General features: G+C 40.3%; 1 protein-coding gene across 5 annotated transcripts in view; it reads left to right on the top strand.

Annotated features, from left to right (window-relative positions):
* RARB (retinoic acid receptor beta) overlaps positions 1-26,556 on the top strand; it is a gene marked incomplete at its 5' end in the record, with an annotated part of 192,368 nt that overhangs the window by 114,865 nt on the left and 50,947 nt on the right. For all 5 annotated transcript variants that reach the window (XM_080610161.1, XM_080610162.1, XM_080610163.1 and 2 more), the window contains one exon: positions 8,516-8,664. In XM_080610161.1, the coding sequence (XP_080466287.1) occupies positions 8,516-8,664 (149 nt within the window). The remainder of the gene's footprint in view (positions 1-8,515; positions 8,665-26,556) is intronic.

Consider the following 26,556-nt stretch of genomic DNA (forward strand, 5'->3'; position numbering starts at 1 on the left):
GGAAAACATGCTGAATTTGTATCAGTATGCCACAGATACAGGCTCAATTTTCATATATAAGCCAGTGTTCTCATCCTCTCTACATAGGCATTGCTGCTTTGCCTATGCCACTTCACTCCAGATGAGGGTCTGACCTTGGGAATTCACTGGTAAAGAAACAGGGCCCAAATTGTAATACAAGTTCATTTTCAAAGGAAAATCTACCTACTTGCAGATGATTATACAATTTATATATACATGTATATATATATAAAAAGATCCTGTTTTCCACTTTTGCAATAGTATGTAATTTTCACTGCTGCAGTTTTCCAGTGGCCAGGCAGAAAATCACCGACCTGAAAAAACTATAGAGCTAGCATCTTTCGGATGTTTTTCTTCAGTTTTCCGTACGATTTATTTTTTTCATTTAACATGTTTTCTTTTTCATTTTGAACGTAGGCTCCTAATCCAAAGTGATGAGCTGCTGCCCTGTAAACTCCGCTGTGCCTGCCAAACCCTCAGGCCATCTTGTCTGTACACTTACTTTCACCCTGTCTCCCTCATGGTGTCTGCTTGGCCATTTATTTAGTGCAAGGCGCTCCTGTTCTCAGTTACAGCGCGTCATTAAGTCTCACTGTCCTGAGAGTAACACAGGTATAACCAGATGCAGTTCCTGTCCCTCATATCATTAATCCTGACAAGCTTTCTGCCTTCTACGTTTGCTCAGGTGTAAATGCATCTCAGGCTACATGGATACATAAACTCAAATGCAGGACTGCTTTGCTGATATAGCTATAAGAAAAACCCCAAACCTTAACCTGAAAAACAGTATAGTTTTCTTTGAAAAGGTAATGTGAACACAAATCTCCAGGGATAGTGGAGTTGGAACTCGAGAACCAGGCATTGCAAACCTACAGAGTGGCAGCAGCCTCCTTATTGTCCTTTACTGCTAGCTGTAGTAAATATGTGTGTAGAGTATGTAGTTCCTAGAAGTCCTGGCTTTACTAGGATGAAACACCAAAGGCTGCAGTGATGGCTTCCCACTGGAATACATGTGGAACACAACAAAATGATGCAGCAGCTTCAGAAAAAAAGGTTTTAGGGTGTTTTCAGTCAGAAAGACGTGGTTGGGGCATACTGGTGACTTCCAGATCATATGTACTCAATATATAAGACTAGCCTGGTATATTCAGGCTAAATCATAGACTGGTTGGGGTTGGAAGAGACCTTAAAGATACCTAGTTCCAACCATGGCAGGGACACCTTCCACTAGACAAAGTTGCTCCAGGCCCCATACAACCTTGCCTTGAACACTGCCAGGGATGGAGCAGTACGGCTTCTCTGGGCACCCTGTGCCAGCACCTCACCACCCTCACAGTAAGTATGAGTAAATATTAATATAAGGCTGATGTTGGCTTGGGCAGCATAGTCAAGAGTAGAGGTATTTGTGGCAGCCTCTGGTGTTTCTTGTGCCTTTGTGGAACACAGCACCCATGTGTGTGGCTCCTGCTTAGTTGCCTTCAGGAGAGGATGTGGGACTTCTCTTCAGGGCAGGTCTGTTTCTGCCAGGACATTCCTATGTAATTGTATATATGGTGGGGTAGTCTTACAGAAAGATTCTTAGCTGGTCATGCAGATCAGAAAATGAAGACAAGCCTTTCAGAATCTCTCCCAAGTTCCCTGCCAGCAGCAGGGGTGGCTCTCTGGGGCATAAGGCACCCTTGGCCAGCCTTGCAATCAGCAGGTGAGCAGGATGCACACACAGACTTAGGAGCGCTTCGGAGCCTCTGCATTAGAGGGACTGAGCACAGACTTAACTGAATTCCCTGGTCTGTCATGTATCCCATGTGTAACCTGGGGCAAGACACACAAGGCTGTGTTTGGAAAATGCTGCTAGAGCTACAGCTAGGTTTTTGGTTGCTGTTGAAAATCACAGTTGGGTTCTGCTCACGGTTTTCTAGGAATTTAAGACCAAGCAAATCAAGCTCTTAGGCTGTCAGTGCTTCTGTTTCCCATCTGTAAAGTTAAAAGAATAGCTTTTCCCTTATCTAACTTAAGTGTTACAAGGTAAAAATATGAATGATCATGGGTTATTTGCATACTAGAATAACAGGAACCATGCTTGTAGATCAGATAGGTGGAATAAGCAGGATCTTTCATGGCAGCAGTGCTGTGTTGTGGCGTCTGGGAGAGTCACTCAGAGGGTGTCTGTGATCTGCACAGGAATGTCCGTAGGGAGGATGTGCTGGCAGGTGGGGATCCTTGGCTGCCTTAATAAATGGCACTGTTAAGTCAGGAAACTGAATTTGCATGCTTTAAGAAATGGATTCATTAAGAGGCCAGATTGTGGCATAATGAAAAAGTATCTTAATAGAAGGATCCCCACCCTTCACTGGGCAATCAATAAAGGATATTTGTGGGAATAATAAAGAATGAAGAAGTCATTCTGCTAAGGAAAAGAAATTGTGTTGTGAGACTAGAGTAGAAGTATAACCAAAAGATAGATGCTGTTGTCTTCTGATTTACTGCCCAAAAATCTGGATAGCTCTTTTGTATTGGTAGTAGGATGCTGAACTTTATTTCTTGGCCTTAATCAGCTGATATAAAGGTTTCAAAGGGCTATACTCTTATTGTATAGCCAAGATCAGTGTCCACTGACTCTGCTGTCTTATGTTACATGACTCTGCTGGATAATGTTAAAGATTTGCAATTGAAACTTGGCAATTTTGTTGATGAAAGGCATGAAGGAGTACGATGTAGCTCACTCTCTCCCAGTTCTAAACTGGAAGAGATTCAGCAGTCAAGTGTAAACACTTTTGCCATTCTAGTTGGCAAATACAGCTTGGTATATACACAGCAAACACATTTGTTGAATATGAAGAAGTCCCCTTTTTTTTTTAAGACACATCCTTTGAAGTTAGTCTGTGTTTTTAACACTGAAATACTGAAATAGTTAAAATAAAAGCACTCTGAGGACTTGCTTTGCAAGTAATAGCTCCCTTCAAGGTTATGGAGGCCTTTCAAGGTTCATTCTTTAAAATAAATTTTGACTTGGCAGGATCGCGATCATTACCCTTATTTTTGTTGGAGAAGTACTTGAAGGTCCTGCAGTGTTGGTTACTGTACAGCATATTCTGAGACCCTGCCCAAAATACTGTACTGTATAAATACATGAGATGTGAAAGGGTAAGGGAAGAAAACACTGTCCTGATGGTATGTCTGCCTGCAGTGAAGCAATGGCCAAATTTGTACTTGGAACTTCATTAGGGTAAGGATATCAGAGCAGAGCAGAGAGTGTGCTTAACTGCTGCTTGTACTCACAAGGCAGAGGGCAGAGTTCAGCAGGACCCCTCTTCTCCCAGATGTGACGGGACAGAAGCCAGCTGTCCATATCACTAACTGACAAGAGTTGTAACAGCAAAAGCACTTTGGCTTTAGAGGCTTCTGCTAACTCAGCTACGCCTACGGGGGCTTGCACCTTGTCTGAGATAGCTATTGGCAGCAGCAGCCTGTGCCCTAGGCATGGCACTTAAAATGACCTGGTCTGAGACACCTTTTGGGTGACCTTGTGTGCAGTTTCCCATTAGTAAGACCTTGCAGATTGGGCTTCGAGCTCCATAACCTCTACTTCTTGCTACTTCTGTTGTGATTTCAATCATACTCTAGAAATTCTGAGCAACACATAGCAAAAACCTGTGGGATACTCTTTGAGCTTTTAAAATAACAGGATTTTGAATTGGGCACCCCCAAGCAGAAACCACGTTATGAAGTTTTGTATTCTGATGTTCATGTTGAAAGTGGAATGCCCCTTTTCAGACTAAAAGCAAAACCTGAAGACTTGAGAGGTTTTTTGGTTTTTTTTGGCTTTCTGCCCAAATACCACCTTGTTTTTTTAAGGCTGAGATGGTCTTGTAGGGATGAACTATGACTTGATTATTACTGCAAAATTGTAATGAAGAATTAAAATAGAATAACTTATATTTAATGTCATGGCATTAAGGCAGATGTGTGCAGCAAGCAAGATACAAATAATGAAAAAGAAACCATCAAATGTGGAAAACATACTTCATTAAGTATTTCTGAAAATCTTGATAATAGTATCTCAATCTGGAGTTATTGTGGCAGCCTGTGCTTTAATCCAGGTATGTTGTGTTCTCTCGAAATATGAAGCATTCCCTCATGAACCTCGATGCATACCCAGCTCTATGAGGAAAGACTTTTGATGGTGGTGACTTTTCGTTCTGCATTGATTAACATTTGCACATGGCTTCCCATGAGCCTTTTCCTCTGTCTTCCTGCACTCAGCCCACTCTACCTCCATGCCACCAACCCCTGGGTAGAACAGCGAGCCAGCACAGCAAGTACCAATACGTGAAATAGCAGCACAACTTTTTTACTTTGTGTTGTTTTCTTTGCAAGGGAGAAAATTAGAGTCTTTGCAAAAGAGAAGACTTGATTTTCCTCTTTATGTTGTCTGTGATCCCCACCTGTTGTATATATGGTAAAAATATCTGGGACTTATAACCCAGCAACAGTATGCAGCCAGAGTCATATGTGACCCGGTCAAACACGCACTCACTGGAGGGTCATGGCCAGGTTACTAAGTCAAGGCTGGCAAGTCTCCACCATAATGTTTTCTTTCTCTCTCACTCTTTTTTTTTTCTTCTCTCCTTGTCTGTCTTCCAAACTACAATTTTAAACCAAAACCCAAACTCTCAGAACAATGCAAACTATTTAAGCATGACAAATTCAAAGAAGTTTTTTATTAAAAAAGAAAAAAAGCAGTGGATGGGAGAGCTGAGTCAATGATATTTTGGATTTAATTTTATAGTATAGTTTTATGTGGCACATGAAAGAGAGAAATTTGTATTGAAACAATTGAAACCCACTTTTCCAGTTCCTGGCTCTTGCCTGGAAGATGATTAAAAGCAGACCTTTTTTCCAGACGAGACATAAAAATTAAATGATCTACAGTATATGGTTATTTTTTCAAATGTTTGGAGGCTTATAAATAACTTCTACAATCAAATGCACACATATAAGCAGCAGAGAATCTGGTTCTAATTACTTGTACTTTAGTTGAACTTTGGCGTTTCCTTTGACTTTCTGCCTAATGTGTGTGAGCTGCGTGCCTTGCACTCCTGCAGTGAATTCACACACACACACACACACACACACACACAAAGCAGCAAAAAATCCAGACTCTGGTTGGTGCCAACAAAAATGAGGGTTAACAGAATGTTTTGACCAAATGCAACACTTTGCTATTCACCCTAATTAGCTGAAATTGCTGCTTCCCACCAGGGACCCTGAGCTCAGTATTTGAAATTCCCTTGAGGCTATCCAGGAAATGCCATTTGCTTTACAACTTCTTATTCTTTTAAGACTCAACTGCCCAAAGTATGCATTAACATGCAAGCTTAATCTCAGTTTCTAGCAAAACTCAAGGCATTTCCTAGTGCCTGCCTGCTTCTAGATGGTCACAAAGTAAAATACCTCCTCCGTCTGTCAACACGGTTTAGCTGGCAGTAAATTAGCTCTCACAAAGCATGCTGTGCTTTTAAAGATCTTATCTGCTGCTTTATCTAACCTTTAGAAATATTTCAGACATCTTAGGAATTGTGAAGTGACCGATTGTTTAAGTCCCTGTGTGCTTAAGCTGCAGTCAGTTGTTGGATGACAACACTGAGGCTCTTTTCTCAGGTGAGTAGGGACCCTGAAGTGTCACATCCTGCAGGACAAGACAGCAGGGCATGGAAAGAAGTTGCCGTTTCCCCCCCACCCCTGCTTTTAAATTCTTCCTAAAATCCTAAGACTTCTTTAAAAATACCTCTTCTGGAAATGTCAACTACCTGCCCCCATCCTTTCTTTTTTTCCCACGTTGCATGTGCAGGCATTCATAGAAGAAAGCGGGTTCTGCTGTTGTGTGACCCCAGCCACCGACATGATATAGAAATAATGCTTTATATCTGCTGAGCATGAATTGCTGCAGATGCCTGCACTGGATTTCTGTGCTTCCATGATGGCAGTATATACATTTTCAAATAAAGAGTTAAAAACTCTTAATCCAAGGAAGAATAGTAAGTCAGAAGCTGGATAAAGAGTTGAGCATGTGTAACCTGAGTTCAAGACTTCTCCAGAAAACTGTATGTTTTGCCTGTGATCAGAAATTAATGTTCCCAAGTCGAGTTTTCTTACCAAAAAAAAATAATGAATCTAACTCTCATGATAGTTGTTCGGTTGATGCAAGTATTATATTGAATAGATTAAAGCCCTTTCAGTGGCACACACACACATATATATATATGCGAGTTTTAAGGAGTGACCTCTGGTTTACAATGGCTCTTTCCTTTTCAAATCATCCAGAAAAGAATTCTCTAGCAGCACCTTCAGCTCTTCAATTGTTTACTATGTTGTGTGTTTATTAACTGAACTGATAGCTTAATCTCTATGGTTTTCGCAAGTTGCTGGAGCTTGGCCAGTGCCTGACGGTCCTCTCTGCTACATATGGTCCATGGCTCAAACACTGCTACAAGCTGGTCCTTGTTTAGCTGAAATCATGAAAAAATCAGAAGTGTATCAGTATTACCCCTCAAAGATTGCTTTCCCTAAACTGAACTTGCAGAAGGATTGCAGGAGTGCAGTTGTTTTATTGAATAACAACCTTGTTTTGCCTGGGGAGCCTAAAACCTGCCTTTCAGATGGACTGGGAGAGTTGAATGAGCTAATACAAAACACATTGTCTTCTGGTATTAGAGTTTTAAAGCTAAAATTTTACCATTCCATAGGCTGATTGGAAGCTACCATAATTCATGTATGAGCATGAAATAAGGCGAGGAATGTTTGAGGCCTCTCAAGGGCATTTGATGAATTTAACTTTATTTTAAAAGTACTAATAGATTATTGATTCAAGCAAGATGGCTGTGCAGAGATCAATAACAGAACTCTCTAGCTCTCTTTAATACCAAAAATTACTGTTGAAAAGAAATGATCACTCTCATCTGTATTTTCATTAAGAAAAAATTTCGTCAAAAGTTTTTGTCCAGTAGGAACCTGCAGGTTTGCCAAGGTTCAGTGTATTTAATGCTGGAAAACCCAAGTACAGGTTCAATTGTCTTAATGTCTCAATTTATAGAGCTATGTTATTTTTACTTTTCTGAGTTTTTTCATTTGGTTTTTTTTTTCACAGCCTCCTTATTGTTAGATGTATAAACTGTTCCTGTTTGAAAGATATTTTTTTTCTTTGCTTAAAATACAGCCTCTAACATGTCACTCGAGCATTTCTTTTCTTCTCAAGGAATATCCATCTTTGAAGTTGCTGCTAGCTTAACCATAGTAAAAATGGCAAAAAGGGGTCCTTCTCTCACAAGTAACCAGAGGTTGCATCGTGCTCCATGATGCCCTCTGTGAATTCTGCAGAACATGAGCTGACAATCATGAGTTTAATACAAATGTATCATCTTTGTAATCTGAAAAAATCGTGGTCAGTAAATCTTGTCTAAGGTTTTTCCATTGAGCAATGTTCTTTAGGGCCTGCTGTAGTAGTCTTGAGATTTAGCTCTGCTGATAGTGCCTAATATTTCTGGATAGATCTGAGTTCACAGATCCTGTCATTTCTGTGTATCTGTTGAAAAGTTAGAGGGATTTATCTGAGAAGCAGCAGACAGCTAGGTGAAACATGAAAATGTATTGTACATCCACCATAAATGTGAGGAATGATGACAGGATATCACAGAAAACTAATGCAGATGTTTGGAACGATGTAGTTCACATGTCTTATCTTGCATTGTAGAGCTTTCATGTCTTTTCCTTGAAAGGGAAAAGTGGCTTTTCATCAGGTTCAAAACAAATGACCATCTAGAAATATTAAGGCAGTAAAGGAACGTGGGGTTGTAGTGTGTAAGTAGCTCTTTCTCAGACAGGTTTCCTGATGTTACAAATCCTAAGGTTAGTAGGGATGTTTTGCTGGGTTGTGCCAGTTTAAAGAAAAAAAAGACAAATCAGGCAATTTTCGCTTCAGGTATTACACTTAGTCTTTTGTCTCTTTACATATGTCCTGATGCATACTGCTATCCTGCTGTGGCATAATTGCACATTGGAAGTGTTACGTTTTGTAGAAGAAGGCAAGTGATGATATAAGACCTCTCCCAAGATTCGATACCAATTGGAAGGGTACATGCCACAGTTTCTTGATATCCAGCATGCATGCATGGATCCTACACAATTCAGTAGGCAAAAACTAGGAAATCTGTATTTTTGGAGCCTGGTAAGAGGTGCAAGCTCTGTGTCTGAAGAGAGCTGAAGCTTTTGTGGTGGTGAGTTGCTGGATCATGAAAAATGATTGGATACTTTAAAACATACTTTTGAGGCTATAGTATGTAGTCCTGTCATTACTTGCCTGCCTTCAGTTCCCCTTAAATTTTGCTAGGAAAGACAAAGGAATGTTTATTATAGTTTGATAGTTATAATACAGTAAAAAATCAGTTATTGAGAATTCATTCATGAAACATTCAGTTATTTCTTTTTTCTTTTGTAGCAGTTGAAACTCAGAGCACCAGTTCTGAGGAACTTGTTCCAAGTCCTCCTTCACCACTTCCACCCCCTCGTGTTTACAAGCCCTGTTTTGTCTGTCAAGACAAGTCATCTGGATATCACTATGGTGTCAGTGCTTGTGAGGGATGTAAGGTGAGTACCATCATCTCCCTTTCCTTTTATAGGACGGTGTTTCATTTTAGAGAGGGGCAGCGCAGTGCAGTTTGGTGTGACTTAATTGTCTCCAAAGACCCCTGTACCTTTCTTTCGTGAATTAATTCTGATCCATGAGTAAAGCCAAGTAAATTACCATCATGCTTGGAATTACTTCTTCCAAAGTATGTCCTTCAGGGACTTCCATAAGTGTTGACTAACATAAGAGTGCGATCACAGATGCAGACATAATCAAAGAGTAAAGCGAAAACACTTTGAGACTCTTCACTGTCCATCATGTCAGAACTCACACAGCTGTTGGCTGTTCTCAGCCTTTTTCTGTGTGCTGCTCTGTGTATCTAGGGGGTAGAATTTGGGAACAGGATATGATCATCTGGGAGTTTTTGGCATAGACTCTAACTATCTGACTAATCTCAAATCAAATTGGGAATTCGAGCATTAGCAGGTTGGTATTTACAAAATTTAATCTGGCAGACTACAGGGCTGGTACATCTGCTAGCTGCTTTCCAATGCTCTGATTGTCAGAAGGTGACTTGACTATCCGTAGGATTTGGTAATACAGTACACTGTTCTAAAGTAAATAATATCTAAAAAGATACACAGCAGAGAAGGAACGTCAGCTAAGCCATGTGTGTACGGCAATAATTAGAGATGTGCATATAGTGAACAGTAAGCATGCAAGAAATAAGGTAGTGCGAAAGATGTTGAAGACATATATTGTAGGACAGATGCTCTCATATTTAACTTCATTAGCTATGGCACCTTATTGCAATGTTCTGTAACAGTTAAGACCTATGATTTCCATCCTTCAGATTAAAGTAGTTGTGTAGTGTTTAGTACAGTGAAGATACTAATGTATGCCAAAAATGTGACAGGTGCTATATCCATATAAATAATTAGGATAAATTAATAAAAGGTGTTTTGCTGGTTTATTTTTGTGAGATGTTATAATATTTTCAGATACTGAGCAGTTAGCCATTTTTACTTTATCTTTTGAACCTGCAACTTCGTCCATGCTAATGGCCTTGTGTAGTGACATAACATATCATGGTCCTGGGTTTGTGTCATTAAGCAAAAAACTGTAGGACTGGAGCCTGGTTTTCCCTGTTTCATAGCTGTAGATACTGAAGTAATGAAAGTAACTGTTCAAGTTCACTTTGGTTTTACAATATCTTTCTGATATCTCGGTTTTCCTTGGGTATCATGTCTGGGGTTTTTTTTCTTTTAGATGCCACAAAACCATCAAAATGTAAGTGTCTTTTAGGAAGAACTATGGTAAGAACGTGCTGTAGCTAATTTCATTAAACAGGATCTCTCATCATACTCAGATGCTAACACACAGATGGTGGTGTCATTTGCTCACCCACAAATTCCCTCTTAAGCGCAGACGTAATTGCAGACTGTGGCAGAAAGGTCACGTGTCCCTAAGACTTCATTATATTTGAAAAATATGCAAAAATAAGCTGTAGGTCTTTTATTGGCATACTGCAAAGCATTTTCATGCGTGATGAAAGCAAGACTGCACTTGTCAAAGTACATGAAGAAACCCATCTTGTAATGTGCTAGCCATTATTCAACAACAACAACAAAATTGTCTTCACTTGCTAATTTGCAAGATGGGGTAATTCAGTGCTTAGCAATAGCGGCTGTTAAAAGAAAAAGAAATTAAAAATTAGCTACATAGGAAACCTGTCAGTCTAGGGGAAATAACAAGATTTCAAAGCTGTAACTTGGCTGCTTGAGACTGGTAAGATCTGAGTTAGTTGATGCTAGCTCCTCAACAGGTAGAACTAATATTTTGTGACTCTTTTCTACTGATTGAATCAACTTCCCTTGTGAGTGCTTGAAGCTGGCAAAGAATATGATGAGACCACTGAGTCAACCAGTGGCACCTTTGGTGGACAGTCATGTACTACATCTGTGTTAAAAGTCTGAGCTTTCAGGTCAAGAGATGGTTGATGAATGGATGGCAGCAGACAGCAGTACATGGCCACATCACCAGAAACTGCCTCAGAAACCCCTACTCTTTCAGTTCCTACTTTTTCTCTGAAGAATGTTACCCTTTTCACTTAAGCCCTTTTGGACTGTTGGTTTTAGTTTTGTTTTCCTTCGTCTTTGCTCTGTACTTGTTTTCATGCAAGCATTTCTTGGGACTGTACCATAAGTAAGCTGTCACCTTGTACTTATTTCTAGCCATCCAGGCTTCAGCCTGTACTCAAGCTTACCTTCACCCTTGGTTCCCAATATCAGTTCTTGATGCTTCTCTTTCTCTCCAGCCTTCTTAATACAAAAATCTATTCAGTTGCTTTTCATCTTTCAGTAAAGTACTGTGTATTGAGCACTGCTGCTGCGGAAGCCTTTTGTCTTTTGGATCTCTGCCTTTCAGTTGGTTAACACAAGTGTATTAGAGAGCCTGTATTTCACTGAAAGCTTCTGCTTGGTATGGAGCTGGAGTTACATGCTGATTCTCTGGGGAATATGCAAGCAATAATAAAAAAGAATTCATGTTACAGATTTTAATCTAGTTAGGAAGCACAAGTGAATTTCTCCTTTACCTCAACACCCATCTCCATGCAATTTCATAGGACTTTATTTTCTTTAAGATTTGGAGTTTTACTGATGCTGACAAGCAGGTTCAAGAGCTGTTGGGATGGGGAGAAGCAACCCCTCGCTTACAGACTTCTAGGTCACACAAAGCTCATTTTATAAGAAGCTACATTTAAATGTCAACCAAATCTGTGAATTCTCCTTTTATTTTTTTTTTTTGACTTTTTGCCTCTGACCCTGTTGCCATTTTCTTTTTCCTCACTCCTGTTTCCAGTGTTACTTTCTTCACATGCTTTAAAATGTCTCTATTCTGTGACATTAAGCCTTAAACTCACTCCTTTTTCCTTCTGCATTGCACTTCTGCTATGAGGTCCTTTCCTCAAGTCTTTTCTTTTTTCCTTTCTGACTCATTACCTTTCCCTTCAGACTCCTGGCAGTCTTGTTTCTCAAGGGAAACACAAATGAAAAACTCTGTTCATATCATATTTATCTAATTAGGGCCAGTTGATCATAGTTGATCTAAGTTGATCATAGAATAGTTTGGGTTGGAAAGGACCTTCAAATGTCATCTAGTCCAACCCCGCTGCAGTGAGCGACATCTTCAACTAGATCAGGTTGCCCAGAACCACGTGCAGCCTGGCCTTGAATGTCTCCAGGGGTGGCGCATCCACCACCTCTGTGAGCAACCTGTTCCAGTATTCTACCACCCTCATTGTAAAGATTTTTTTCCTCACATCCAGCCTGAATCTCCTGTAATTTTGTCTAATACCATCACCCCTTGTCCTGTCACAACAAGCCCTGATAAAAAGTCTTTCCCGATCTTTCTTACAGGCCCCTTTTTAAGAACTGAAAGGCTGCAGTAAGGTCTTCCCAGACTCTTAGCTTCTCCAGGCTGAACAATCTCAGCTCTCCCAGCCGTTTATTGTAGGAGAGGTGCTCTAGCAGACTTTCTTTTTTGTGGCTCTCAGGGCTTTTTCGATTCTCCTCCTGCTTTGCTTATATTTACTCAATTTCTCCTTAAATGGCTCTTTATCCACTTGCTTATGCTGTTCCCTGAGGTTTGGTTTGGTTCTTTGCTTTTCTGTCTCAAAGCATCAGCTACTGACCTATTTTATGGTAGGCTGATGGGGGAGCTTATAGCAATGTTCTGCTTATTATTAATGGATACCCTCCAGCCAGGAGCCCTTGGAGAGCTGTGGATGGTGATTATGTCCTTCTGATGCTCAGTTAGGGAACCACTGCACTGGAAATTTTATCTTCTCTCAATTACCACCAACCCATGGATGACTTCCAAAGTTACCCCATCTCTGACTTCTCCCCTGTCATCTTTCCCTGGTGTGCCCTCTTGCTCACCTCGCTGTTACCTTGGGCACAGAGTTCGTGAAGACAAAACTTTTCATTGTCTCTCTTAGGACATCATCAACTGTAACCTCATGGCATGCAGTTTTTTCAGACTTTGTGCCACAATGACATAATTTCATAGAATCACAGAATGGTTTGGGTTGGAAAGGACCTGTAGATCACCCAGTTCCAACCCCTCTGCCATGGGCAGGGACACCTCACCCTAGACCATGTCACCCAAGGCTCTGTCCAACCTGGCCTTGAAGCCTGCCGGGGATGGAGCATTTACCACTTCTTCTGGTCTGCAGAGTTGTAATTCACACAGTTTGTTGTCCTTTTTCCTCCAGAATCTGCTTTTGTCTGCTTTCATTGACAAGTCATTGCTGTGTTTGTCTTGCATGGTGATTACATTATTCCTTCCTTCATCTTTTTCCACTCACTGTCATCCTTGGACCTTATTCTTTCTGGTACCTGGGAACAACCTCCTAGCCTCTTTTGCCAAACACTTTTTCTGTATTCTAAGTGCTCTTTTTTTTAAGTGGTCCTTCTCTGTTGTTCATTACCAGGCTTCAGTACTGTGCCCACTAGAAAGTCTGTTCATGGCTTGTTTTGATATACTAGTCTTAAAGTTTTTAGGGACACTTATGAACCACAATGGAAGTTTGGGAGCTGTATAAATAGTTTCAAGCTATCTTGTTTTCTAATTCTAGTATGCTCATGCTGAAAATTTTGTGATTCTAGATTTAAGTACCTGACTTCTTGCCTTCTAAACTTGAAATATAGGAGCTTTCAGAAGGCTGAGAAAAGGCTGAGCTTTTTGTCAATTTTTTCTCAATTTTTTCTCAGTTTTTTCTCATTGGTCAGCCAGATTCAGCAGGCAGGATTTTTGCGTGTGTGTGTTTTAAACTGGTTTTAAAAAGGGGAAATCATGGCTTTGTGTTTATTTCTGGGTGTATGCTGCAAAAGACTGATATGCCTCATGGCTGGTCAGTGGCTTTGTGTATGTATTAGAATCTCAAAACCGATCTAATCCTCACAGTTTACTTGTATTTTGTAGGAGAAATTCCAAAGCCAGTCCATCTTTTCATATATAAAATACCATACATTGACTGTATTCAACTTATTTGCAACTTTCCATTTTGTAGACTGTGACATTTCAGAGGCAGATTTTGGAATGTACTTGTGTGTTTCATGACCTCAGTTAAAGATCTTTTTTGGGGGGCTGTCTGGGTGTTGTTGGATAGCACTCAAATTCCATATAAAATGAGCAACTTGGGTTTATACAGCTGGTACAAGTGGCTATGGGCCTGGCTGTCACTGAAAGCTCAGCTCTTTGATCCTGACTTGACTGTTCATTGTAGCCAGGTTTGCAGAAAGGAGACTGAGAGTTGTGGGCTGGATTCCCCACACAGTGCCATCATTGTGTAGCCAAGGAGAAGCTGGTGTTCTGACAGCTTCAGCTGTCTCTGAAAGCCTTGTCTCTTGTTCTAGATGTTTAAGAGATGGCATTCCTCTGCTGGCAGTCTTGCCCAGATTCCTGGCTTGAATTCAGTGGGCAGCAAAGATGCCTAAGTGATTTCAGAAGAGAAAAGCACACAGCACATAAGAAGATAGGATAGGTTTGTGGTCTAGCAGTTTTGTCTGAATGATCAAGGTGCCTCTCTGCCTGTTACTGATGCTAACAGACAAAAATGTAGGTAAATCTACTTCAGTGCTAAGTGATCCCAGGTTGGCTTTTATCATAAGAGTAGCTTTCCTTCCATCAGAGTTTTCATATAAAATCACATCTAATATGAGGTCATTATATTAAAGGGGTAGCCATATTTAATATATTTTCATAGGTCTTCAGCTGTGAAAATACGTCTGTCTTTGACACCTTCCTGTCTCAAAATATTTATTTCTTTCTTTTTTCTTATTGCAAAGACTTTAAGCAGTGTGGAAAATAGGAATTGATATAAACCTGAAATTCAGATCTGTAATTCTGTTGGACTGACACCAGGAAAAATAAAAGATAAGATTCACATGGGAAAAGAAAAAAAAGATAAATAAAGGAGAAAAAGAGAAAAAAATTAAATGGGTTTGTCCAAATTTGCTGATCCACATGGATATTCAGGTTGGGAGAAAAGCTGCCATGAGGTTACAGGTGGTGATGTCACAAAGAGAGACAATGGGAAGTTCTGTCTTAATGAACTCTGTGCCCAAGGTAACAGTGAGGCGAGCAAGAGGACACACCAGGGAAAGACAGCAGGGAAGAAGTCGGAGATGGGGCAACTTTAGAAGTCATCCATGGGTTGGTGGCGATTGAGGGAAGATAAATCTGTTTTTACAGCTAAATCTGTTTTTACAGCTTTATCTTGCTTGCTTTAACAGATGCAGTGGGAGGCAGTCCGACCACTCAACTTTGGGCCCAAAATTAGTTGCCTAAGTTTGAAGACTGGGCTCTGTGCAGTCAGGGGAGAGGAAGGAGCTCTTCTGATGGCTGATTCAGAACATGTAAACTAGGTCCACACTGGGTCACCCTCCAGAGGAACGTGTCTCTATGAGCCGTCGAGTTAGGTGCCTAAAGCACAACTGTGTTAATATTCACCATGATATCTCACATGGTTATGCCCATTAGGACAGAGAGTGTTGGGGTTCCTCTGTTGCAGGCCATGAATTCATGATCAGCATTGGATTTACAAAATGTTACTGACAGAGAGTGGATCTGGGTATTATTTTATTTCTTTGAAGTTTGCTGGCAAGGATATTATGCTTTGGTCTGCAAGAAATGTTGATGAGCGGCCTAAACTATTTTAGAGAATCTCATAGCAAAGTTCCCTTTATGGAGCAGTGTTCTTCAGGACAGATGCCTTTTTGGTTTAATAATGTCTCTTACATCATGTGATGACAGATTTGCATTTTCTTAGGCAGTTCTGGGATTTTAGAAAGATCTTAAGCAGCAGCTCTTTTTGATAACACCACTCCTGCACATGTTGGCTTCTAGCTATAATGTAATTATATTTCAACCTGCATTTATGCCCCTTTAGTGGGAATTAAGGATCCAGACATAGAATTTTCTCAGTTACTTAACACTAAATAAATAAAGCACACTTCATAAAACCGACTAACTAGTATTCCATATATTTGTTTGGCTCTGTTTTCCTGGTATGTTTTGATCACCTACAACTGAAACAAAAAGAAACATAAAGTCAAAAATATGTGCACAACATGATTTATATCAGGGAAAGAAATAATATTGTTTGCAGCAATGCAATTGTAAAAGCTTCTATTGGTTCAAAGAAAAATACAGATCAGCTTGAATGATGAAACTGTATTTGTCTCCATTTAACCTGTATTAGTAAGTGACAGTGCCAGCAGTAGAGATGCATGCTGTCGTTCTTGCACAGCTATGAAAAATTCCTCAAATCATGGAAAATTGCTCCTAGTTTTAGCTATATCAACAGTCGTTTTTTAGAAAGTGAAAAATGTATTTTTAGATACATTTCTGCATACTATTAATATCATCTAATCTTAAAGTGTAGGTGCTTTGCAGTGTAAGAACATTCAGCACCATTCATTTGCAGGAAGCAAAACTTGGAATTTTTATGTATTTTGTACTATCAGAGGAGACGTGATTGTTTTAATGATTGTTCTAATATTTTAGTTTGTGAAATGACAAAGCCAGGAGAGGCAGGTGTCCTGTGAAAAGCTGGTATCTGTTTCAGTAAGTTCTTAATTAACTTTTCTCTTCGTTTGGAAAATAAAACTGTTGTCAGACACTGAATTTATTTCAAATTTTTGAAGGATGGGAAGCATATATTTATTGGAAGCCCACCAAAAGCAAGTAAACGTGCTGAAATAGGTGGGATCAGGAAAAAAAAATGTTGTCTTGCCGTATATTTTAAAATCTCTCTCGGGGTTGTCTGAATAACATGAATGAAGAAAAAGGTTAATCACTAACCATGACAGGTAACAAAAATAAAACTTGTGTTATGTGTTTGATTTCCAGTGCTTTGGGCCCAAGTTGTGGATTATACCTCTGTTGTTCCCCTCTACTGGGCTTTGAGAGCAGAAATGGACAAAGAGCAGCAGTGTCTATAGGGGGGTATAGCAAAAACATCCACAGCTAATATTCCTCTTATCCTGCCTGTTGCCCTCTGTCATAAACCAGGGGTTCCTCTTGAGCTGTAAAAACAGTTGTTTTTACTAAATACTTTATTTTTTTTTTGTTCTGGCAGTGATGCCAGTGCTACAGAAACACAGAGACTATCCCAGGTTACTTTCTAACCGTGCTAACCACAGCACTTCAGTTATTTGTGAGCACAAGGGCTAATGTCCTGTGGAAACAGGAACTGGAAATGACTCTATTAGTTTGCGTGAACTGTCAAGTAAAAATCTTGCACTCCCTTCCTGTGCAATATTCCCAATACAGTCAGTAAAGGCTTTCACAAAAAAGAACCATCAGACTCTTAAGCTATGGTGCATCAGTGACCAGCCACATTCTGGGCCACTGCTTTGCTTTGCTGTGTACGTGAAAGGTTTCTGCTGTACCAGCTAGTGCTGATCATCTCCTGTGGATAGGCTGCGTGCAGCCATCCTGTTTCAGAGGCTGAAGGAGTTAACTAAGGTAGATGTGGTACATCAGCCAGCCACAGTGCTCATGACTATCCCCAAGAGCATCTCCTAATACAGATGTAACTTCATGCCTGCTGACCTTGTATATCTTTTCAGGGTCTCTGGCTAACAACCAGACTGTAACAGCTAGCTTTTTCAGTATTATTATTATTAAACTAAAATTGCTGAGTCTTACTCTTCTGGTAGTATCTGACTCTGTACCTGAGAATACACACTGTAAAAAAACCCCTTCAAATTTACATGTTTATATACCTGTTGTTACTGGAGTTGAATCATGGTTTCTCACGCCAATGTAGGTGTGAGAAAGGTCCTTGCAGATGTGTTTGTCACATTTCTATCCAACTTTCACCTGCTTATAGCTGTTGTAGCTTATTAGCAGAAGGCTGTGAGAGCTGAGGTTCACACGAGATCAGTAACATGTGCAAGGTTTGCCATAGCTTCAACTGAATTAAGTAAATTATATGTACGTGTCAAAGTGCTGTCTGCAAATCACATCGTGACATGCCAACCAGAGATGCCAGGAGCAGGTGGGCTGTAATTGAGGCTGGTACACTTGCCCACTGAGAAGTCCCCTGGAATGCATGCAGTGGATGTGGAGGGTGGTTTTATTTTCCTCTAAGTAGGTTCTAATGGATTTTACTTTTTCCATTTTCTTCACAAGAGAGGGGGGAAAACCTTTTATTTTGTTCTCACTTTGTCAATCTATTCCATAGCTCTCTATTAGTTTAAGGATCACGTGTGGCCTATAATTATAGATGTGGATTACAGGCTGTCCTATGCACACCCAGAAAGTTGTTATAGTGTAGGAAAAAAATGCAGCTTCCCACCATCTTTAATACAATATTGGAAGATCTTTAGAAGTATTTTTTGCAGAGGCAGTTCAGCAAATAAGGAAATACGAATATCTGAGCAAACATCTGAGATTTTATAGTAGCAGTAATAGCCTATTTTTTTTATACTATGCCATGTTTATGCTTACTGAACAGCATATAAAATTACAGTGAACTAGCTTTCTAATTTCATTTTCTAATTGTGGAACTTCTTAAAAAGAAACTGGTTAATGAGACATTGATAAAGAAGGCTATACAAGCAATTGAGCTGTTGAATTCAGATTTAGGATAGCTTGCTGGAGCCCTCAAGAAAGTGAAGTGTTTTCCCTGGAAGAAAGAGGGAGAGTAGAATAGTTTTCTGAGTGTGGTTCTGGCTGAGTGTGTTGACTTTGCTGCTGGCAAGATGGTTGGGTTCACTGTTCTGCCTGCTTTATGCATCTTTTTAAATTGTAGCCTGTGTTCTATTTAACAAGTACTTAAAGATTTTCTGATTGGCACATCTTAGAGAAGTAAATGCAAAATGAAGGTATTTCATAAGTGTACAAGATGGAATTGCCCATTATCTAATTCTGTTCACTTACATGTTAAGTGGATATTCAGCTCTGTTTGCTACTTATTTTGGATTAGATTTTGAAAGATAGATCTATCTATATTTTCTGGTTATTGTAAACTATCACCTAGGTCATAAGCAGTCAGCTTCCCAATTTGCAGAGAATACTTTGATTGGCCTTGGAAAGTGTCCTTCCATTGCTCTCTGCACTTACTGTCTGACCTGCTAATGGAAACAGAGGTTCTTTATAATCCCAAATGAAGTGTTCCTTTGAGCAAATTTCCTAAAGGAATATTTTCTAGCATCTTCTGGGAATGGAGTGCAATTGAATTTGCAGCATGGATCCCAGAGCTATTCAGCTTTGCAAAGCTGTTCTTTGTGAAATTTCAATCCTGTGCTATAGCAGGAAAGACAATTAGATGTAATTTTCCAGGATTTGGTTTTTCCAATAGAGTCAGTATACATTCATCTTTTTCTTCCCCCGGTAAAACAAAGCAAAAGCTTTCCTAAAAAGCTCTTCCATATTTGACTAGCCATTCCAAAAATAAGAAACTGCCAAAATTGAGGTTATACCCATGTGCTTATCTTTCCCTCTTTGTATCTGGATTTTACTATAGTCTTTAAGTGTGGATACATTGTTTCTTAAGTTATGCATGAAAGACATGCATGCTGTGTCCTTCTTTCTACTTTATATTACTCTGATTATTTCAGAGGAATTCCCATATACGAAAGACACCTCTAGGTGTGACATCTGTGCAGCTCAGTACTCCACTTACAAAAGCTTATAATGTTGAAGAAGCCATGAATCCAATTCTGTAATTGCTAGTTTTGGTATATTGGTATAGTAATTATTTAATTGGTATACTGCTATAGCTGGTCTGCCAAATATTCAGGGTCACTATCCGTGAATTGTTGTTCCCTTTGACGATACGCAGGAGTCCCCACAATTTCCACAGCTCAAATCAGAAGACAGCTCAGAAATAGAAACACATTTTTTGTGTATAAAGTTCCTTACAGTTTCATATTGCTATGCTTAAAATTTCTAATTTAATATATTTTAATGGGAAAAGTTACTATGCGATAAAAAATGTATCGTAATGCCCAGGTTTAAAGGGGAAAATTTATTCTGGATCCCGTCTAGAATAACGGATACATAAATTACAAGGTGAGACAGTGGTTGCAAGTAGTGCTAAAAAAATGTAGATTTGGTTGGTTGTAAATTCAGTCAGCAACGTCACTACAGCTATAGCGAGCCTCAGTGACTGCTGGGGACCCTTCCGGCACTGGAAGGGAGGGCCAGCAGCCCCCAGCCACAGCACATGAGAGGGACAGCCGTTGCCTGATGGCAGGGAAACTGATCAAATCCTTACGGAGCAAGTTTGTTCTTGTTTCAGAGTCTCTTTAAAAGTGACAATTTAATGGGACCCATTACTGTCAGCTGTGGCCGGTTCCCTCTCCCTCCTCCCAGGCACTTACCAGGGAAAGCAGAGATTTATAGCATGGTGCAGCCACTCCAATGGGCTACTGTTCACTCCTCCTGTGAGTGTCTTGGCTGGCTGCTCTCCAGATGAATCTTCCCAACAGAGAAGAGGGCTTCCCTCTCTCTGGAGTGTTTGACTTGCTTTGGAGCCCTGTGCACCCATAATAAATATATAAGTATATTAGGTCCTTGCTTCAGAGTGCACTGTGATCCTTGTGTGCTTTCTGCTGGTCCATAACAGTGGTAGTGCCACAGATTCAGAAAATTTAAGCAGCACATTTCAGAGATAACTGTGCAGCCCATTATTTTTTAAATAAATGAATTCTACCACTTTTTTACTTTTTTAATTCTTTTTTGAATCAGGGGATCAAGGCATTGCTCAGATGCTGCTACTAAATGGTCTTAACAGATACACATTTGTCCATAGTGGTGCACGGCAACTGCTACATCTGTAGAAACAAAAGTGAAAACTATGTATTTTTTTGAAAGGAAGGAAGAAAGGGGAGTGCTATGTGAACAAGAGAGATGCATGTGCAACACCCAGGAGCCAAATGGATGAGCTAACTTAAAAGACTTTTTATCTTGTCCCAAGTCCATGTGATTCTGTAAACTGAAAGAATGATTGTCTTGTGATTATATGAGCTCTGTGCTTGAATCTGGCCATTGATTAAAGTCTGGCAGGGCAGAGGAGGGAGAAAACATCTTGCTAAGTTTTTCCTGTGTTAGATTAATAGTCCCTGTTCATTCACTCATCTCCGAAAGGTCATGTTTTCTCATTGTAAAAAGTTGCCCAGTCACAGACTCTCCCTTGCTTCCCTAAAGGCTTGGTTGAATGAATAGTGGTGCCCAGCAGCGGTCAGGGTGGAGGCAGCACTGCATTTGTCCTGTAAGCTGTGATGCTTTTTCAGCATCTCAGTGTGATTTGTGTTGGTGTTTGCAATGAGATACATACCTCCAATTAATGTTACCTAAAGAGCCCTTATTGCTTGGAGGAACTAGTCAGTTGATTCCTCCGGCTCTGTTTGTGCAGTTGCTAATTGCTTTCACTGGCACAGGCTGGATTTCATCCACCTTCCTCAGTCTGCTTTTCCATGTTGTTGAGACCGTTTTGACTGTGTGTACTGTGACTGTGTACAGGAACCAGGCAGAGGGGAGTAGCCACCATTTCACTCTAAAAAATGGCAGATTTGCCAAGCTGGTCCAGCTCCAACTCATCCCTCTGCTGCTGCCTTTGGTAATGACTTTCAGATGCAGTGTGGAAAGGTAATTTTCTTTGACTACTGCCAGTACTAGAGAGCCAGACTTGCATGTTTCTGGGTGTTTACTTAAACTCTCTTTTCTAGTCTCCAGGCATCCGAGGTTTTAGTGGGTAATTCTGTGTTAACAGAGCTTGTCACTGAATGTGAGGGAATGAGGGTGTAGCATAAAGTACTAAGTACAAGACATTACTTGCCAGATTTCAAGATATCTGATACAACATACTTGTTTAGACATCAACTGTCAAAACTAAGAGAAAAGAAAAAATAATGTGAGGACATAATTAACGTGTGTTGATGAGTCATTCACATAGATGCCTAAAAAATGTACCAGGAAGCGTAATGCTCAAGACATCTGTTTTATTTTTGGCATGTTTATGTCAGTGTTATTTCTTCTGAATATTTTTTGGCTGCTTTCTGCATTCTTTTCAGATGTCACTTCATCCCTTCTCAGAAACTTCTCTGCTGCAGATTTGGGCACATTTCAAAACTCCTTCTAGGTTGGACAAAAAGCATAGAAACATGCTGGGTCGTGAAGACAAACGGGAGCCATACTGCAGCATGCACAGAGCCAGCTATTCACCAGCAATCACAGGCACCCACTGGGCTGCGGTGCTGCATTGGCTCTGGGTGGGTTGGGGAGAGAGCAGGGGAACATCTGGTTGTGCATGCAAACTGTGCAAATCTCTCTGCTAGAGCAAGAGGAATTGTGCTTGAGGGATATATAAATATTTGTGGCATAGTTTGCATTATTTTGGCTGAGCTGTAAACACTTGATTGGGTGGGTTAGGAGCTAGCTCCTCTGTAAATTCAGACGATGCTGAAATGCAGGGATTTTTTTGTATTGGCTGACAATTGGTTAAGGCTCCTGTGCCTCTTCTGAGAAATAACTGTGGTACCAAATATGTGCAGGAACTCTTCAAGCCTTTGTGGTGAAGGCTGGGAGGGGAGGAGGAAGAAGAGCATGCAAAGCCTGCCAGTGCAGGGAATTTCCTTGGAGCACGCACATACTTTCTTTCTGTCTTGTAGGCTTGTGTCTGAGCTTGCCCTTTTCTCTTCACATGTTTCCATCTCTGCCAGCAGCTAAATGGAGAGGCTAATTTGGGAGACTACTACAAGTAATTGCAGCACAGTAATTGCATAGCTAACATGAGTCTCTTCCTTGTTCTGCCTGCTGCAGGAATCTGCATGTCGCTGCATGTGGGTGTGGATTGGTGGGGATTTTCTGTTTGTTTTTACTAGGAGGTCTACTTACTGTATGTCTAGTAAAATTGTGACATTGTTCTTGGAAGCTGGTCCCCTTGAAAACCCAATGGATAAAACCATAGACCGAAATGATGAGCATAAACCAAAATCAGTCATGCATTTTGGGGGATAACAATTTGGAAAGGCTTTCTTGATACTGTGCTGCCATGCAAGAGAACAGCCACATAAATGGTTTGGAAAAGTGTCATTCTTTACGAAGAAATACTGCGCTTAATTAATTCTTGCTCCTGGGAGGTCAACCTGGGGCACTCATTATTGTCTTAATTGGTGGTATAAATCCTGAGGCACTGGAGGGGAAGAGAGAAAAAAATGATGAGCAGTTAACAACATACAGCCCTTTGGATAAGTGCTAGCCAGTTGTACGACCATCCTAGTGACAGTTTATGGTTTTATTGGGTTATAGGTCTGGTCCTCCACAAATTAGGTTAAAAGGAATTGATTTACGTAAACAAAAATATAAGAAAATAGCAAAATGCAATAATTCATTCCTGAGCTCTCCATTAAACTGTGTGAAATAACTCAGTGCAGTGCAACTCAGAAAAGCATTTCTCTGATCTCCTGTTATTCGTATTAAATTATATTCATTACTCTTCCCATCTGGAGTTTGCTAGCAGGCCAAAAATCATCCTACAGACATTACTGAAAGGAAGTTAGCTGTAACTTTTTAATTATATACACTTCATCTCCTTTTTTTTAATTTGAAGAAAGCAGATGGAAGTGCACACCGGTGCCTTCCTTTCTGTTTAAATTACTGAAGTGGAGAAGCAGAAAATCTCAGCCGTTCCTTCCCCTCACATATTGTTTCAGGGTGATGACTGTTCTGTCTGGCGACTTTGACATATTTGCTAAAAAGGTCAGAAGTTCAGTGAAAATTGAAATTGTGGAGAAATCCACACATGGTCTTAGGGATGCCGTGGTACCTTTGCTGGAGAAATCCAGTTGCTGCAGATTTGTGCCTGACTGAACACATCTCCCCTTTTTTGTCAGTAGCTACCTCTCTGCCACCTGACAGTTTTGATTGTTTGGGGCATATTTTTAACATTAAGCCAAGGTTTGTGTAATCAGAGTATATGTTGGTGTGTGGCATCGTGGAAAATGGGGTTTGTTTCCAGCCTTACCAGTGGTTAACGGCTAATTGGCGTTAGTAACACCATGAATAATTTCCTTCAAAATTGGTTGGGGTTTTTCCTGCCCTCTGAGGCTCACAATACTTTTTGCCTTAGAAACTATTAGGATTTATCAGGCATGGTCTGCTCTGTCTTTGCTGGAGAATTTTTTGCAGTAGTGGATGAGGATGAGCGTCCTGCATGAAAAAGATCCTGAAACCTTTCAAACTTGTCCATTTGTGTAAAAATAATGAAAAGGAAATAAGCCTTTTTTTTCTCTTAGTGGGTTGTTTTTAGGTCCACAGGTCTGGATTCCCATACGCAAAACATGTGATAACACCTGCTTATTTTTATGAAGTGTTTGGAGTTCTGTCAATTTAAAAAAACCCCAATAATTTAAAAATGGTTTCAATGGAAGGTTATGGCTGCTCTTCAGCTGCAGAATAGACAGCTAGATGGGATAAAATGTGGATGGTGAGCAGAGAGTTTCTGCTGGAAATAACAGCAACAGACAAACCTCAAGCACTTCTCAGGGTGGGCTGATGCCCCTCTGCTGCCAGGCATCTCTAGGTGCTCTCTGCAAGCTATTGACATTTAAGAACATTTATTCATTTGTTTTTGCAAAGATCTGCCTGTCCTGCCCTGACATACGTCATCAGCACAATTTCCTTGCTTCCTGGCAGTGAGCCTTTCTCTACTTATTGTTGTAGCTGCTTCCATTTTATGGCAGCGGTGGTTTCCAGCCACAGTGTCAGACAACTAATTTGTTTATTCTGCAAGAAGTAACTTCCAAAGCATGATAGACAGTGCAGACATCCCGGAAAAGTCCTGTGCATCTGGAAACATGCTCATTTTAGCTTCCTTTTAGATAGCTGCTTTGGCAGCTTGCATTACTTGTGGCGTCTCATGTTCTCGCTGGAGCCATTTTACAGTGTCTTTTGGACTATACGGAATCAGCTAACAGTGTATGTTGGGGGGTTTAGGTCTTTTGTGAGCCTTTCTATGCAACTCTAGTTGTGGGATTGCGTGTTACCAAGGCCTTTCAGCACAACTATTCCTGGTTAACAACTAAAAATTGTGTGTTTCTGCCCTAACCTGACCACTGATCCTACCAGGATTTTGTAAGGAAGGAGTTTTTTTGTTCATTGACTGCTGTTACCTGTAATAAACATACTGCAAACCACATTCACTTTGTGAACATACCTGGGCAATTTCCTGGACACAGAGCAAAGTAGTTTTGTGCAGATCTCATTACTGAGAGAGACAAATGTCTTTGTTGATGCTCTGGAGAGAGCAGGAGTGGGGGACTTCACTTTGTCTAAGTGCATTTTACAGGGTTAGCAAGGATACAGGGTAGCTTGAATGATTAAAATAAATAGATTGAAAAGAGGCTATGCATCACAAACAGGTTTAGTTTGTAAAAAAGGTACATATTTACAGAGCCCCTATTTCAGAATAAAGCCAGCGGAAGAGGTTTCAGGTAGGTTATGGGTTTTTTCAGTAGTTACTGGTTTTTATCTTCCCCTTCAGAGCTCTGCCAGTCAGAGTTTATAAGTGACTGATAAACTGTACAATAGAAAAGTCCTTCCTACTCATTTGTTTCTTTTTCGATAAAGCAGCAACACACTTCACCCAGAAGCTTAGTTTGCAAATTTACCAACGAATGGTCTCTAAATCTGCAGTAGTCATAGCTGGCTGCCTGTATTTGTGGGCAATCAAAGCTGAACCAGATGAAATGAGCAGGCTGTTGAAACAGATTGAGCTCACTCACAATAACCCTTCTCTGCTGATTACCCTGTCCCTGGCTTGCAGCACAAGTTTGCAACTGGTAAGCTCACCACATCTGCAAATAAGTTCTGGCATGCCCAATGCTGGCAAAATGTTTTTAAGACATTGCTGAGATCAAATGATCCATCTCTTCATGCAATGTGCATAACCTGAACTCTGAATCATCTGACTTGCCGAAATCAACTGGACAGTGAAGGAGAGGGGGTTGTATCCCTTTCACATGCATAAAGGTAGCAGTTCATGCTAACAATTCTTAAGACTTCATAAGCTTAAACGCGTCACATTACTTGAGGGCTCATCCTTAATGACCTCCTTTGTATTCAGATACCCAGTGGCATATTGGCATTCAAAATATCACTGAAATAGTATTCTCTGTGGGCACCACTGCTGTGTGCAGAGCTGTCTAATTGTGGCAGCAAATACAAAGAAAGTGAGTGGGTTGAGGTGGTTTTTTTTATGGCATTGTTTGAAGTTAGGTTGACTAGATAGGTTATTTAGGTCTAAGCACCAGACCTGGTAAACTGGGTTTATTTTCTGCTTGATACATATGGCACATATCACCCTGCTTTCAGTGTGGCAGATAAGATAGCAACGCAATTAAAAGTGAAAAATAATCTGCCTGCTCTGCCAGTGGTGGATGCTCAGAGAACACACGCTGATACAATAGATTTCTGAATAATTTATACTCAGCATTTTTTCCTTGCACTCTGTAAATGAGGACGCCTAATGTGGCATGGTCAGAGTGATACTCTATCTGTCATCCATTAAGATAACAAGATTGGTGGGCCTGGGAGGAGCGCAGCATGGTGCACAGAAAAGATGAGATTAAAAATTGAAATGTTTGTCCAAAATGCTGTGTATAAAGGGTGTCAATAGAAGCAGCTATGAAGAACGGAATTAATGCGAAAGTGTGATTTCTGCAAAGCTTTGTTTGTCTTTGCTAAAATAAAAACACAAGATCCATATTCCTTTCAAAAGTTGTGGATAAAAGGAATATTGGAACAAATCACTGTTCCTGACAGATCTTCAGTTGCTTCCTCTACTTTAAGTTCAAGTACTTTGTAAGTGCTATTGAAAACAATTATGCATGGCA

The sequence above is a fragment of the Psittacula echo genome (assembly GCF_963264785.1).
Source record: "Psittacula echo genome assembly, chromosome: 2".
NCBI lineage: Eukaryota > Metazoa > Chordata > Aves > Psittaciformes > Psittacidae > Psittacula > Psittacula echo.